Source organism: Oreochromis aureus, linkage group 1, assembly GCF_013358895.1.
Source record: "Oreochromis aureus strain Israel breed Guangdong linkage group 1, ZZ_aureus, whole genome shotgun sequence".
Lineage (NCBI taxonomy): Eukaryota > Metazoa > Chordata > Actinopteri > Cichliformes > Cichlidae > Oreochromis > Oreochromis aureus.
In genome coordinates, this window is record NC_052942.1 from 39,810,563 (window position 1) to 39,827,414 (window position 16,852).

A 16,852-nucleotide genomic window follows, 5' to 3' on the forward strand; every position below is an offset into this window, starting at 1 on the left:
AAAAAACACATGACTGCAGAGAGTAAAATATTTATGCTGTTCACGGGTCTTAAAAAATAGGTATTTTTTTCTTATGTTTTGTGGATTAGAAACATTACTTTTAGTACATTTTAGTAGTTTATAATTTATTAGTAACGCAGTATATAAATAACTAATCATTTCTATATTATATATATTTCCGTATTTTAAAAGAATATTGACTTTACTAGTTTTATGTTTTGCAAATATTTTAAGTAATTAATTTTAATATACCTAACTGGAATTTTCACATGTATCACTAGCAGTCCCTTAAAAAAAATTACAAACCAATAAATACTTATTTTTCTCATTATAGTCTAGAAATATTCTGAAATTTTACTTTCCTTGAATAAAACTCTAAAAGAAGTCAATTCTTTGTCAAATGAAAATTGCTAGAAGTGTGGTGGATGATTTTCACAATAAGACCTCTGTCATGTCTCCTCCATCAGTGGATAAAACTTCAATATAATAAACATTTGCATAAAAACAGATTTTAAATGTGTAGATTTTAAATTTTGCCACATGAATGAATGTGAACGAGGTGAAACAGCCAGCCTTTTCAGTGATTTTATTGCAAATGAAAAATGTGAGCATACATGTAATTAAAGCTTCAGTGCAGATTAAAAGTACAATACACCATCCATAAGCAAAAGCCTCATACTAATCAGCTGATAACACAGTCTATCTCAGACAAGAGCACCAGCCATTCAATATAATAATCAAAGTTAAGAATGAGAAATAATGAGACCAAAAATATGAAATAATAGGATACGACAAAAAAGAAAACATCAAAAGTCAGAGTCAGCTATCAAAAGAATTTAAAACATCAAAAAGTGTAAAAGATTTCTGATTATGGTGCAAAGCAGAAATTCATTTTCCAGTTTAAACCACCAAAACTACAAAAATATTCAAGACAAAATGAAAGATTTAGAAATCTGACGACGAGCACTTTCAGGAGCTGCAGCTGAGCAGGATTGAGACTCACCGAGCTGTCACCGCTTCTCTTATTTGTAGAACATTGTGATCTGCAGCTGTATTTTTTCCAGCGTTCTGTCCTTGACTTTTTGTTTTCCAAATGAGAAAATCTCTCCAAAATCTGTTCTGCAGCGTTTCACTGCAGGTCACAGTCGGACGTGAAATACAGCAGTGAGCTCTCACAATCACAGTGAACTGAAACTAGGCCTTCAAATATATTTTATTCGACTGAAGTCAAACTAAAAACACTGCCTGAAATGATCCTGTGCTTCCTTAAGTGAACTTGAGATGGACCTATTCAGATCATTTCATATTTTTATTATTTCAGCCTAGAGCAGCTTTGCATGAGTCACTATTAAAAATAATCCTTCTTTACCTTCTGCTGGACCTTGATGCAGAAATCCTAAACCCAGTAAACCTGGATGTAGCGACTATGATGTCACCCTTTGTTTTCAGCTTCAAGCTTCATCATTATTCTTTTCACAGTCGTTGTTTGTTTGTACCAGGAGTGTGCTGAGGTATCATCCAGCACTCCTTGTTTGATTGCCAAATTGCATCTGTTTACTAAAGTTTCAAACTGGAGCTCCGCCTCCTTGGATGGTCTGTTAGTACAGTGACCTCACAGCAGCCATATTATTGGTCACATGATGTCATTAAAAATGCTCCACAAGGCTCCAACAGCACAAACACGGTGCAGGGGTCCAGTTTAGGAGAAGCTGTTTGAGCTCCTCTCTCACTCAAAGCTAACTTTATAATGTGGTCAGTCCATGAGGATTATTTTGAACTGTCAATCATACAAAGCTACCCTAGTGACATGTTTGTATGAAAATGAGATCTTTGTGTGTTACTTTTTTCAGTTCAGCTCAGTTGCTCACTCGAGTACAATCCATTGTGAACTGTACTCGAGTGAGTCCTCCTGACGTCGGGCTCTGCACTCCCTGGCCCAGTGTCCAAACTTGCTGCAGTAAAAGCAGCGATCTTTTCTCTTATTCCTGCGTGTCTGGCTGCTTCGAGGTGGCTCTGGCAGTGCCAACAGATCTGATCTCCAGTCTTCCGGATGAGTTACAGATGGCTGATGTTTTGAGTTAAACATGCCCTTTAATTCCATGTTTTCTAAAATAAATTTGATCTTGGAAAAAGTAAAAGTTTCCCACTCAACATGATCCTTCAAAAGCTTCGCCACGTGAGGCTGCAACTTATTTACAAGGTAAAGATTAAACATAAAAACATTTGCTTCACTCATAGTGGAATTCCACAGTCGGTGGAAACGTTCAGTGAAATCTGCCACCGACTCTCCAGGTTTCTGAAGAATCATCCAAGGGGGCACAAATTCAGGGTCATTCCAGGCTGTGTTTTTAATCGAGGTGGCGCACTGTGTGTCGAGCCATGCTGTCATATCACAAGTGCGTCGCCACCTGGCCTCGCCATCCACTCCTGGCCAGTCAAAATGTTCCTTCACGTTTTCCCACTTGTGGTTATAAACTAACTTCAGCAACTTTTTGAGCTCAGCAGGAGACGGCTGATACACCATGCAGGTGAAACGCAGCCACCTGTGGAAGTCGCTGGGTGTTTTGATGGGGTCAGGAGCATCTCTTAAAAGACCGTAGAGCTCGCCTGGGGTCCATACAGCCTTTATGCCATCCACAAGTTCTCTGCCGCTGCTCTCCTTTTCTGCCGTAGACCTGGTCGCGACAGGCGACTCTTTCAGAAGACTTCTCCTGTCCGTTTGCGTGCCTTTTTCTGCAGGCGACTCTTTCAGAAGACTTCTCCTGTCTGTTTGCGTGCCTTTTTCCTCTTGCGTTTTAACTTGTGGAATATTTGGCGGCGGTTGTAGTACTTTTTCAGCTTCGGGACTTTGGTGCCCCTGAAGGAGCCAGTCATAGTTTAGCCCCACGTGTTGCAGCTCCTTGAATAACTTCTCCTCACTCGGGTGAGGTTGTACCAGTGTCACAGCAGAAGGAAATTCCTTTCGCTGTTCTGGTCTTTTGGGACCTTCAAATGTTTTCTGCCTCAGACGCTTTGAGCTGTTGGACCCCATGATGATCGCTCCCGGTGTGCAGGGAAGACTGATTAACACTCCAGGTGTTTCTCTGATCACAGAAACAGAATAAATGTTGATCAGTTTTGGAAACACACTCCTGATGTTTAGATTGGCACAGTTAACCTGTAACTCCCATCGTATAAAATGACCAATTAACATGCAGAAAACTTTCATCATGCCTGATATATTATGACATCATTATGACTAATATGTGTGTACAGCTGCATCTAAAGGCAAAGGTCACTCTTTCAAGGATGCCAATATTCACATTTTGGACAGAGAAGACAGATGGAGTGAACGACCCTCTTTAGACAGAGGGCGGGGCTTACAACACTGACTGTCTGACATCTATAATCCAGTTTTGAGATCCTTCCCAGACGCCTTAATGCCCACTTTTTGGTGTCATCTGATTTCAATTAGTCACATGACAGAGTGAGGCAAGGTTTCACCCAAAACCACTGCTGACAGTGACCCCCACACACGTGATCAACGGGTCAACGACCCTCTTAAGGAGAACTCCCAGTAGAGTTTAAATACCAGGGACTCTCCACCATTAAGTTTTACAGCAAAGAAGCTTCTCGAATGAAACTAAAGAAGTCCAGTGGCTTTTCTTTCCAAGAAGCAGATCTCTCCAAAGACCAGATTATGAACAAAGTGACAAAATTATAGGAACTTCCTACTTATTATTATTATTATTGTGTCTTTGTGTGTTTTAATACCTTTGGAAAAAGGTGAAATAACAGTACAGTACAGTACAAACATGCAAAGCATATCTTATCAAACGCAGACAGCACGTTGCAGAGACTGAAGCTTTCTGTGAGCACGCTCAACTGAAGCCTTAAACTTGTCCATTACAAACTCAGGCAGTGACAAGTAGTCTGATGACAGCAGCATGAAACTAATTCAGAACATTCGACACGGTTTCCGATTCAGAGAAGAGAAAGAAGGAAGTAAAGGATGCAGATTTACTGAAATAAAGGCACTTACAACCCGCTGTAAGAAATACTACACCAGTACTCTTAGTCGAGTAAGTGCAAAAGTCTGAAACCACCATTCATTTCTTTCGGAAGGTGTTTCAGAAAGAAACTGGCCATATTTTATCGTACCACCCATGACTAAGGGCAGAGTTCCCCAGTAATTAGTTTCAGTTTATGTGATCTGTAATTATATTTACCTACAAATACTTAAAGGTCAATTAATATTAATAATTGTACTACAAATAAATGCAAGTAGTTGGTTGGAAACAAAACAAATTGATAGAAATTGCCTTCCTACCTGTACCTTTATCCTTTTTGGGGTCCTGATGAGTAAAGTGAGCCAGGAAGTTCAGAGAAGACAAAGGCTGATCTCATCTCAGCGTGAAGCTGGTAGATCCACACCGACTCCTGTCGTTTTCTCTTCTAAAACACAGAAACAGAAAGTTTGTCCTCAGAGCGGAGCAGATGTGGACAAGCGTGAATTAAAAACTGGGTTCAGTTTGGCCTGAAATTTGTCTGTTTGCAGCACAGAGCCGAGGCTTGTTTGTCCTCTGATGAAGACGCCTGGTGGAAAGTTACAGGGGAGGAGCTCGAACTGGTCAAACAAAAGGATGAACTGAGAGGCTGGACTATGAAACTATGAAAGTACAGATATAGAAATAAGCTGAACAGACTTTTGAATATCTGCAGTTCCTTTCATGCATGGGAAATCTGTTTTTTATTTTTTAAATAAAAACTGCAAACCATGAGGTGACAAACTGATATATTTTCCCTTTGCTGCAGGCACGGCTGAAGGGCAGTGAGCGCCTTTTCTCTGTTTTCACAGACTCCAAAGCATTCCCAGCCTAAACTAGTTTGCAGTGTCTGCCTTTACAGATGGATTCTGTGCATTACTTTGTTTTATACCAAGATTCAGCTTTCGTTCGCCTACATCCTGTTTTATATCATTAACCCTTTGACCCCTGCGTGGAATACATGTGCAGGCATGCAGAACCTCCACAAACAAGACAGAGTCCCGTTTCCCCTCTTTGCCCTGCGCCTCTCAAAAGATACGACTTGTTTGCCTCTCCTGCTACATAAATCATGTTGAACTGTGTTTGACCTGTGTAGGGGAACTGGATTTCAGCACAAGTGAGGTCTGTGATCTTTATTTAGTGATGGGTGTAGAAAAAAAAGTTTCCACCTTCAGTTCGTTCAAAATTTAAAGCGAGGGGTGAGTCCTGCGCTGCAGCTGCTGAGATGAAAGCAGGATCAGGGTGTACACTTCACCCCTGGCGTCGTTGCCCACCTCTCAATTTTAAATACACGTAGACATTGAGGGCTAGCAGGAGGGGCTATACGCTTACCTGCTGCTCTGGCAGGTAGCTCCATGCCCTCCTGGGTTTTAAATGCACCTTAGAACACACATACATCAACACTACATATGAGCGGGTGGAGGAGGTTTGAGTCTTCCCACACCCCCGTTCTCTCTGCGGCCTGCTGGAGCGGGGGCTAGGAGGAGGAGTTGGCCGTCCGACTGGGGTCTGGAATGTGGGGCCTCCTGCTGCTGCGGAGTCGGGGCAGTCTGCTTCTCCCACCGCAGGGAAAAAGGGTAACACCACCTGGGTCTGGGCGCAGTTTCCCCCTCCAGGGGCAAGGGTACCTAGACCCGGGGCTTAGAGTACGCTTGGGGAGTGTGATTGTGTGTACAGCGTCTCTCTATGTCTGTCTCCACGTTGGGTGAGTGTTGAGTAATTGTATATGAGAGCATGAGGGTGGGAATAGATGTTTGTATCTGTGTGTGCCTGTTTGTCTGTGTCTATATGTCAGGTTGGGTATCAGACGCCACCTCTCTGGGGACATCTCAGGCCCTCCAAGGTTTGAGGCCCATCTCCCCACCACTTCCCCTGCCGGTGGCAGACGCCCTCAGACATCGGTGCATTGGTGGTTCTTTGTGTCCGGGGTGGGCGCCCAGGTACCCACCGGCTCACTCCTTGGCGGCTGCTTATTGGGGCCTGGAGCCTGGGGCTCGCTCGGGCCACTGGGATGGGGTGCCCTTGGCCTCTCGGCCCGGGGCTCGGTCACTCAGGCACAGCTGGCTGCCGGGCGGAGCTCACGGGCACGTCACTGCAGCCCCCGGCTTCTGCTCCGCGGCTGCTGAGTGACCCCTCATCTGGGACTCTCCTCAGCTCTTTCTGGGATAGCAGCTGCTGCCCCTCTGTTGGTCTTCCTTGGTCTCTTGTGTTCTGGGGCCTCTGGATGTCTGGAGTTTTGATCTCCTCCATACCTGCTTCATGCCCTGGAGGTCGGGGCAGTGGCCCCCACACCCTCTAGCAGATCATTACATGAAGGAACCTTTTAAAAACAAGCGCGTTCATGCTCACAGGTGCACACACGGGTGATCACACACACAAACTACACCCTTTTTGGCTCCTACCTCAAAGCACACACTGCGCTGTCGATCTCACGTGCTGCACAATAATGTTTAATATTTAGTATTTACTGTCATATTCCCATATATCATTGTGATCTTGTTTATTACTCGTTTTCTTCTGCTTGCTTTCTTTTTTCTTTCTCAACAGGTGATCCAGGTGATCGATATATGTATTTTTTGTCTGCTTATTCTGTTGGTTTTTGTTTTTTGCCCTTTTTCCCCGTCCCTCTTCTCAGGTGTTTTTTTTTTTGTTTTGTTTTGTTTTTTGTTTTTTTTTTCTTTCCCTCTTTCTTTCTTCCCTTTCTTTCCACCAGTCAAGTCTGTCCCGTATTCAGCAAGTGAAAATAAAATAAACAATAAAAGGTGAATCAAATGGACCATTACGGCAAGGCTGGGATGGTCCATTTGGTAAAGTAAATCCGTTGGGCATCTTTCTTCGCCTTTAGACAATAATTCTGATGGCAAAAGAACCAAATGGGACAGGTTAAAAAAAAAAAAAAAAAAAAAAAAACATTTGGGCAATATCTCTAAAATTAGAAACATCCTGTAGCAGAGTGAGTCTGAGAAACTAGTTTCATTATTATCAAGTTGTCCTAAAAACAGCTGAAAAGTCTTCAGTTGATCCAAAATTCTGCAATAAGAGTCCTTCTCATCAAATAATCAGGCCCCATATTTTGTTATTGACCTTACAGTACTATATCACACCATTAGAGTGAGCAGCAGTGTTTGAGTATTTGTGTTGGGAAAAGTGCTACTTAGTATGTAAACTATAGTGAACTATTACTGCAAAAAGTGCTGCTTGAGTGTATGTGAGTGCTTGAAGCCTTTTAACAAGATGATCACTTCACCACATGGATCCTGGATTACTTTACCAAAGTATGTGAGGATCCAGAACTGTGTTTCTGATAGGGGCATCTCACTACAGGCAGCCCACAGAGATCAGTTCTGGTTCCATTTGCTTTCACCATATACACCACAGACTTCTGCTACAACTCTGCTATCTGCTTCCTGCACAAGCTCGCTAATGACTCAGCAGTTGTTGGTCTCATTGCTGGTGGAGACGACAGGGAGTCCAGAGGACTGACCGAGAACTTTGTTAACTGGTACCAGCAGAATCGCCTCCAGATGTAACACCGGAAAAATGAAGGAGCCTCTGGTTTATGTTTGTAGGCACAAACACCTGTACCTCCTCTGCTTATACCAATAAACACCAGAGTTCATGGACTCATATAAATAAAAAAAAAAAAAAAAAAAAAAAAAAAAAGAGATGAAAGCAGGAATAACTGTTAACTGACTCGAATATGTCACCCTGTTATTTTTAAAGTGACTTTTTGTTACTTCCTTCTGCAAATTCTAAAGTATTTTGATTCAATTCAATTCAGTTTTATTTATACACAGCAACAGTCGCCTCAGAGCGCTTTATATTGTACGGTAGACCCTACAGTAATATGTACAGAGAAAAACCCAACAATCATATGACCCCCTATGAGCAAGCACTTTGGCGACAGTGGGAAGGAAAAACTCCCTTTTAACAGGAAGAATCCTCCGGCTCACAGCCTTGGCCAGCCGCTTGAGGAGGTACACCAGAGAGATAGAAGGCAGGAGAATAAACCAGCTGTTCTCCACAGAACCAGCAAGGGTGTACTCTCAGTGGCAAGGGAACAATAAGAGAACAGCACCACCAAGGCTGGAGACGGAGCAATACTGGAAGAGCATATGGGAGAAGGACGCAACCCATAACGGCAATGCTCAGTGGCTAGTGGATCTGAGGGCAAACCATAGCGACCTCCCTGAACAGGGTCCAGTAACCATCACAGTGGCAGATATCCAAGAAAGGGTCTCCAGTATGAAGAGTTGGACAGCACCAGGGCCCGACATGGTTCACGCCTACTGACTGAAGAAGCTGACTGCACTCCACGAGCGCCTGGCAGCACAAATGAACCAGCTGCTAGTTAACGAGAGACACCCGAATGGCTAACCAAGGTCGGACGGTCCTGATCCCCAAGGACCCCAAGAAGGGACCGGTCCCATCCAACTACCGACCAATAACCTGCCTCAGTACTACATGGAAGCTCCTGTCAGGCATCATATCGTCTAAGATGAACAGGCACATGGGTCAATACATGAGCGGGGCACAGAAAGGGATTGGCAAGAATACCAGAGGCGCAAAACACCAGCTACTGGTAGACAGAACAGTCAGCCGAGACTGCAAGACCAGACTGACCAACCTGTGCACTGCCTGGATTGATTACAAGAAGGCCTATGACTCAATGCCCCACAGCTGGATACTGGAATGCCTAGAACTGTAGAAGATCAACAGGACCCTAAGAGCCTTCATCAGGAACTCAATGGGGATGTGGCGACAACACTAGAGGCCAACTCAAGCCCATAGCACAAGTCACCATCAAGTGCGGGATCTACCAAGGAGATGCTCTGTCCCCACTGCTGTTCTGCATAGGCCTGAACCCCTCAGTGAGATCATTAACAAGACTGGCTACGGATACCGACTACTTAAACGGAGCGGTTGTCAGCCACCTCCTGTACATGGATGACATCAAGCTGTATGCCAAGAGTGAACGAGACATCGATTCACTGATCCACACCACCAGGATATACAGCAATGACATTGGATTGTCGTTCGGACTGGAGAAGTGTAGTCGGATGGTAACAAAGAGAGGGAAGGTAGTCAGAACTGAGGGGATTGAACTACCAGAAGGCAACATTGCAGACATAGAGGACAGTTACAAGTACCTGGGGATCCCATGAGGCGAATGGGAACCATGAAGAGGCCGCTAGAAAGGCTGCAACCACCAAATACCTGCAGAGGGTCAGGCAAGTCCTGAGGAGTCAGCTGAACGGTAAGAACAAGATCCGGGGCCATCAACACCACGCCCTGCCCGTGATCAGGTACCCTGCTGGGGTAATAGGCTGGCCAAAGGAGGAGATAGAAGCCACTGACATCAAGACAAGAAAGCTCCTGACCATGCATGGAGGGTTTCACCCCAAGTCCAGCACCCTGAGGCTGTACGCTAAGCGGAAGGAAGGGGCTGGGGACTGGTGAGTGTCAGCACCACAGTCCAGGATGAGACAACGAACATCCAAGAATACATTGGGAAGATGGCCCCAACTGACCGAAAGTGCTCAGTGAATACCTCAGGCAGCAGAAACCCAAGAAAGAGGAGGGAGACAAGGAACCATCATGGAAGGACAGTCCCCTGCACGGTATGTACCACCGGCAGATAGAGGAGGTGGCTGATATCCAGAAATCCTACCAGTGGCTGGACAAAGCTGGACTGAAAGACAGCACAGAGGCACTAATCATGGCAGCACAAGAACAAGCTCTGAGTACAAGATCCATAGAGGCTGGGGTCTATCACACCAGGCAAGACCCCAGGTGCAGGCTGTGTAAAGATGCCCCAGAGACAATCCAGCACATAACAGCAGGGTGCAAGATGCTAGCAGGCAGGGCATACATGGAACGCCATAACCAAGTGGCCGGCATAGTATACAGAAACATCTGTGCCGAGTATAACCCGGTCGAGAGTTTACTCCAGTGTCCTGTTATACTGAGGAAGCAAGGAGCGGACGGCTGAGTTTATGAAACTCTACTGAGACAGCGGTGACACAAATCTGAAGGCCAGACCGTCCCATTTCATAGCCTCGCAGTTCCAGCCTACCCAGCCTTCGGAGGACCCGGCCTTCGCGGTCCGGGGGAGGATGCAGCCTATGAATTTGGACACAGCTAATAACAGTGCAATGCCATGTAATCGCCATGGTCATAAGGCTACTTTCATGGGCCGCCACTGATGGTAGCTCTGCTAGTTGGAAGTTTTATGCCAGCTAGGGATCTTTGACTGTATGTGATTACCATGGTAACAGGAAAGAGCTTGATATGAACCTTGTACTATCAGGTGTAGGAATGTTAGTCACCCTCTGATTGAGTTTTGATCAGGTGGACCAGAGTGTCAGGTGTGCAGCAGCATGTTTAGTTGACTCGATGATGGTAAGTTCTCCAGCAGGAGGCGTTCGAGCCACCACACGTTGTCACGTTGGCAGCTCAGTGACGCTCTGTGTTGGATTTCTATACAGGCTAAGAAGCAAGATTTTCTGGTGTCTCAAGCTAAAGAGTCCAAAGTTGGTCATGCTGTTACCACGGCGCACCCACATGACAGAGAAAAGGAACTGCTGTACATAAATGCTTGTGATTAGTTACAGAAAAGACACGACTGGACAAATTATAGAAGGAAACTTGTTTATTGATAGTTAAATAGTAAAATAAAGTGTTCTTTTAAGGATATGTTGAACTGTTTTGAGGTGAGACGAGCAGCCGCACAGGAGTCAGGGAGGCTTTCACAGTTTTAAATTAAATAAATCTAACAGACTGAAGAGAGACATGACTTCACATCAGCACAGAACTCCTTCACATTATCACTGAACTCTCTACAGAAATAAAAACAAAGCTCTGATGGTACATTTAGACCACATTAAGGCATCCATTCACATTTTAAAGTTCACAGGTGTCTTTATATCAGGGGTGTCAAACACGAGGCTCAGGGGGCCAAAAGTAGCCCAGCAAAGACTCTAATTCGGCCGGTGGAACAAGTGAAGGAAGGCATCAATTTTGCCCTTTTAACTGTATTTCCATAAGTTTACAGCTTTTCTTACTGATAAAGACCTCCACCATCCACATTCATATTATAACACAGAAATAAAATAATAGAAAATCAGTTTAATGGCAGAAAAGTTTTTTTAATAATGAGACTACAGTAAAAGTTTTCTGTGAATTAACAAAAACTTGGTGTTTTATAATTACAGTGTGAGGAATGAGCTCTCAGAACATTTGTCTTACATTTAAGCCCAAAGAGTCACACTGACAGATTTCTTTCTTTCCTGCAGCTGCATTTATTTATCACGTAGAAAAACTGAGCTGTCCTGTGCAGACTGCCCTTCTTGTTCTTATATGAACACATGTCAGGGATTAAATATGTATTTAAGCTTCTTTACACTGACAGAAAGGGCCCTTTCACATAGAGTGGGCTGTATGTGGCCACAATGCAAAATGAGTCTGACACCCCTGCTTTACACCTTTATCCAGCAGAAACTGACAGTTTGACAAAACAGCTTTAAAAATCTCTTCAAAGGGATCAAATCTGCATTATTACCTCACAACGAAAATACGGATAAATAAAAACATGAACAATATCTCAAAGAAATATAGTGAAACTCACAAAACACTTCTTCACATTCATTCTCCTCTCTTCACACGCTCATTACTTTTTAGTCTCTTTAAAGCTAATTCATGTGCAGCTCCTACATAATGTGCACGTGCCCAATACTGTCCTGTTTTGCATAGTTTAACATTTGATTCATTCACAGTTTGAGGGGGTCGGACCGCTCTCACATCGTTCTGCTAAATGTGGAGCCATGAAGCTGTTTGCTTAGCTGAGCAGAAAAAGGTCCGTCTCTGTAAACGCTCACAGCGTTTCTGCCAGGATCCAAACCGCATCAAGTGAACTTTAGAGGATTTTCACCCACTTGTTCTGAGCTCGAGCATCCTGACTTTTACTCTGCTGCAGGTCAGAGACCTCACCAGCTTTTACTGCTCTGCATCCATCTGACAACTAACATTAGTCACATTAAAAACATATTTATTTGAAGTCCTGACAGTAATTGTGGACTCTTCCTTAGTAAACTCAGTGCATTTACATGGTGCTGTTACTGACCGTCAAACAGTCGATCAGCTGACTGACGGCTCATTTTATCAGCTCCTCTCTCTGCTTCTTTTTGGTAAATTAAACATACTAAAATGTTTCCTTGGACTCATCGTTACATTAAAACTCGAGGCTTCGTGCTCAGCTAAGCTAACGTCTCCTGGCCTCAAATTTGCCCAAATGTTGAACTATTCATCTTCTGTTCACGCCGAGCTTCCAGCCGCTCTGGCATCAAGTGAAGCTACAGCGGCACTCTGCTTTAGTGGTATTTCACATTAATCTGCATGTGCAAACTACTCAAAAATAAAATAAAAGACAACAAAATAAATAGTAAAGTGTGAAAGCACATCCTCGTGTCTTTGGTGAAGTCTCTGTGCTTCAGAGGTAAACCTGCAGGTCTCACAGTTTTAACCGTGTGAGGAAAAGAGACTTTTTCATTTAAAAAACCCATGGGAAGAAATCTCACTTTCTTTGGAGTTTCTGGTCTGTTGGTTGGACGGTTACTGAAAGGTGGAAACCTGCTGCTTTCAGACGAGTTCAGTTATTCTGAGAAATAATCAAAAGCCTGACTGACTGCAGTCCTGCCTGATTTAAGTCACTCATTAAACTCTACAGAGCAGACTGATGTTCAGACAGATGATGGATCCGTCTTCATCACAACTCAATTTTAACCTCCTAAGACCCAAACTCTGTCATGGCATGCATTTTAATTTCTCTTTGCTATTTGGGCTGATTGGGACCTGATGAATGTAAAACGAAGAATTACCTGTTTTTGGGGTTTTTTTTACCTGATTTTTGTTTCTGAGAAAAATTAGATCCACATATGAGGACATTCATTTTAAATTTCGATAGAACAGTGGCAGTGTAATGTCCTTGGAAGTGGATATCAGGCCCTTGTACAGCAAAATTTAGTATTTTGGTCAAGACGACCCAAAATGCGAGGGTCTTAGGAGGTTCAACAAAAGAAATCACCACCAGTTTTCACTTGCAAGTAACGTCCGAATGAGGAAGGAAAGTTACAGGTAGTTGGAGATAAAGTGCTATATTAAATAAGCTCGATATGTATTTGCACAAAGCAGCACAGCAGCTGTAATAATGTTCTGTTAGCAAACGATAGGAAAGGTCTGAGGCTCTTTGAGGACGTGAAGCCTCTGAGTCTGTCTGCGGTTTAGTGTTGGTCCTGTTTATGATTAAGACTCCCGAATGTCCGATCACAGTTAGTTTTTCTTAACTCTCCAGGCCAAACGGGCCTGGATAGTTGCTGAGATATTGTGGTGTGGACTGGCAGCTTTAGGACAGAAATCTACCCTCTGGCTGACAGAAGGTCCTACTTACAGAAAACATTTTCACATGCAGGCAGAAAGCTGTGATAAATATTCTTACAGTGTAAGTGAAGGTGCTGCACAGCTATAAAATGGCCTTCAGTGTGAGTAAAACTAGTTTCTGAGATCACTTAGTAATTTTGGGCCTTACACAAGTGCAGCCCACCGACTTCGACACGCATCTTCTGGACTCGACACGTGTTTGCGCCCTTACACTCGGTCTTTATGAGGACCAACATCGGAGCCCAAACCTCCACAGAGTTGTAGTCGTTCACTTCGCGTCCCGCCGATGATGCATCCCTTACAAAGGCACTTGGCAAAGCTGATGTCGCGTGGTTGCCTGCTGTCGTTTCGGTCTATGCTGGAGACACAGGCAGACAGAAAAGACCTCAACACGTGCAGGAGACAGTGAACACACAGCAGATTCAGTCAGGACAATACGCGGCTTCTCAAATCAAAGCTCGTTTAATATTAAAGCTGGTAGCTTTCATCTGCTCGCTGGCTCCAGGTTGAACTTCCTGAACCAGCTCAGGAGCTGTCCATCCATTTCTACTCTGCAATAATCCAGCCTGCTCTCTGCACATCCAAACTTTGGATCAGCCACCACACAGGGCGAGAACAGACTACACCGGAAAGTCAGGACTGCACAGAAAATCACTGCTGCTGACGTGCCCTCCATTCAGGACTTGTACAAATCTAGAATCAGGAAACAGGCAGGCAACGCCACTGCAGACCATCACACCCTGGACCAAACCTGTTCCCACTCCTGCCCTCTAGAAGGCGCTACAGAGCACTGTACGCCAACAGACATCTGTGCAGCTTCCTCCACAGGCCGTCACTCTGATGAAATCTTACTTACTGTCAAAAACATCCACCATACCTGCTGCTGAACCAAAGCATGATGTATACCATGTTGGTAAATAAATAAGGAATTATTAAATATGTTCCAATTCAAATCGATTTTAGCCAGAATAACGCGATATCGATTCATTAAATCCTGAATCAGTTTTTGTCAGTCTCTGACCAAAATTCACTGAATCATCAGCAAAAAAAAGATCCAAGCTACGCTTTGCATTTGTAAAACATCGTCATTGTTTCTCTCTTACTTTGACTGTTTTGCTTCCACCACGATAAAATCTCACTTCCTGCACAGCTCTGTCTCTCTAAGTGTACTTCAAGAACAGTTTCCCATCTCAAATCTCTGTTTTCTGCATTATTCGCTGTTTATTACGAACCAGTCTACCTGTGTGTTCAGTGCTGTCAGCCTCCAACAAAAAGCCCCATTTCTGCTGTTCAGTGCAGAAATGTAAACTTTTTAAAATGATGCCAAACTGCAGAACTCTTAGCTGTGTCTCTAATCAAACCTCTGTAGCTTCAGCAGCATCAGGTAATGTTCAGACGCTGATTCGTGGTTGTCTTCCATTTTTGATTGACTGCAGAATATTTTTAAGGTTATCTGTTAGAAAAAGCCAGAACAGGTAAATCTCCTTCATGTTTTTCTGTTTTATCCTCAGTTACTTTGACACAAACGCATCTGCTGTGATGCTCACACCTCTGATAAAGTCTCACAAGTGTCAGCTTTGTTTTTATACATAGATATAAAAAAAAAAAAGAATTAGAATATTTCTGACTGTCTGAGTCAAAATTCAGTAGAATCGATTATAGAAATTAGCGACAATACCCATCTCTATTAAAAACATTCAAACTTTCATTCCAAACAGCAATGAGTGAGAGAATGAGCGTTTTTGTCCCTCTGCGGGTTCCATACTTACTAGTAACACCACGGAGACAGCGCGCGGCCGTTGAGCTCGTGCATTTCTCGGGCAGCCTGTACGCAGGTGGTCCGGTTCTGGTGCTCGCGGGCGTCGGGCTGAAGGTTGAGCTTCTTCTGACTGGCGTTAAACTTTCGCTCGCGGGCCTCCACCATCTCGGCGGTGAGACACGTGGACTTGGCGGCGGAGGCGCGGAGCTCGTGGAGGATCAGCAGAGAGATCTGCAAAGTGGCAGAAACACGCGTGAGAGTCAGATAGAGCTGCCCGCGAGCCCGGGGCGCTAGTGTGATGTGATTTACCAACTGCAGGAAGCTCGCGACCATCTTGACTTCGGACGGCTGAGACTGGCGGCCGCTCCATTGAAGCTGCTTTAAATACAGTAGCTCCTGCGGCTGCCTCGTTGCCATGGGGATCTCCTCAATATCAACATTTCCTCATGAGAAACAGTCCGCGTGCGGCCCCGCCCCTCTGCTGGCTGCGCGCTGTGTTTGTGACCGGGAGCAGACAGCATCGTACCTCTAATAGACTCCGCTGTGAGCTCATTTTAAACATTTCACGTTTCATTGTTGGTTTGTTGCTTTTTTAAAGGTAGAGACAGATGTTTATGTTTTACAGAAAAAGGTTTTATCGCCTGAAACGTGAATATTGTCATTCTGATCCCCAACAGTGCATCTCAGTGTTTACACATCAGAGTCACAAAAGCTTCTGTCGGCTTCTTTTTCAAAATTCAAATTAAAAGTTTGCAAAATGTATTAAACTAGGGTGACCAACCGTCCTCTTTTTTTTGCACTTGTTGATTTGTAAAAACCTTTATGACATTTTTTATTTCACCATTCATTAACCGCACAGAGAAGGTACCGTTTAAATATAGCAAACAGTAATATTAAAGTTCTTCATGACTGGCCAAGTGTCCTCTTTTTTGGAAATCAAAACATGGTCACCCTAATTAAACGGTCCAAGGTTCAAGTCAGCACTGTGCCGTGAAACACCTGTATTATCCTGTAAAATATAAATGTGAAATAAAAACACATGAGGAATTAAAAAATAAAACGTGAGGTCGTTCCTGACTCTTCACATGGAAAGAAATCCTCTTGAAGGTTTAAACATCTGGAATCGTTGTCTCCTGCAATATCAGCATCAGGAACAGCAGCTGAAAAATGGCTGCTGCAGTTTTTACTATCTGCACACTGGATTCTCTTTGTGGGGGGACCGGTTCTGACGTCAGGGCCCCCCCAGGTGTAAGGACATCATGAACTGTCAGTGAACACGCTGCTGTAACTTTACAAGATAGCAAGCAAGCAATTTATTTATATAGCACTTTCAAAACAGCTCTCAGCTGAAAACAAAGTGCTGTACACATGACACAACAAATAACAAAGTGAAATAGTATATGTAAAAAAAAAAAAAAGAAAGCAAATTTAATTAGACTAAAAACATAAAAAGTCCGGGTCAGACTGTGTCACAAGCCAGGGAGTAAAAGTGAGTTCTAAGACGGGCTTTAAAAGTGGACAATGATGGAGCCTCTCTTATGTGCTGAGGCAAATTGTTCCAGAGATTTGGAGCAGCAATAGGGAGGGCCCTGTTCCCTCTGAGCTTCCTCTTAAACCCGGGTACCTCCAGGAG

General features: G+C 43.9%; 2 protein-coding genes across 3 annotated transcripts; both read right to left on the reverse strand.

Annotated features, from left to right (window-relative positions):
• Positions 1–571: 571 nt before the first annotated feature.
• On the reverse strand, positions 572–4,584 carry LOC120440763. Of its 2 annotated transcripts, none has more exons than XM_039613976.1 (2): positions 4,316–4,584; positions 572–3,083 (listed from the first exon to the last, which is right to left on the reverse strand). In XM_039613976.1, the coding sequence occupies exon 2, from the start codon at positions 3,029–3,031 to the stop codon at positions 1,865–1,867; it is 1,167 nt and encodes a 388-aa protein (XP_039469910.1). In that variant the 5' UTR covers positions 3,032–3,083; positions 4,316–4,584; the 3' UTR covers positions 572–1,864. The 2 variants fall into 2 exon arrangements, with proteins under 2 accessions (XP_039469910.1, XP_039469909.1); XM_039613975.1 differs by having other exon boundaries at positions 4,310–4,584.
• Positions 4,585–13,667: 9,083 nt separating this feature from the next.
• Positions 13,668–16,259, reverse strand: LOC116328983 (interleukin-25-like). Its single transcript, XM_031750882.2, has 3 exons — positions 15,529–16,259; positions 15,230–15,450; positions 13,668–13,818 (listed from the first exon to the last, which is right to left on the reverse strand). The coding sequence occupies exons 1-3, from the start codon at positions 15,634–15,636 to the stop codon at positions 13,668–13,670; spliced, it is 480 nt and encodes a 159-aa protein (XP_031606742.2). The 5' UTR covers positions 15,637–16,259.
• Between the last annotated feature and the right edge of the window lie 593 nt (positions 16,260–16,852).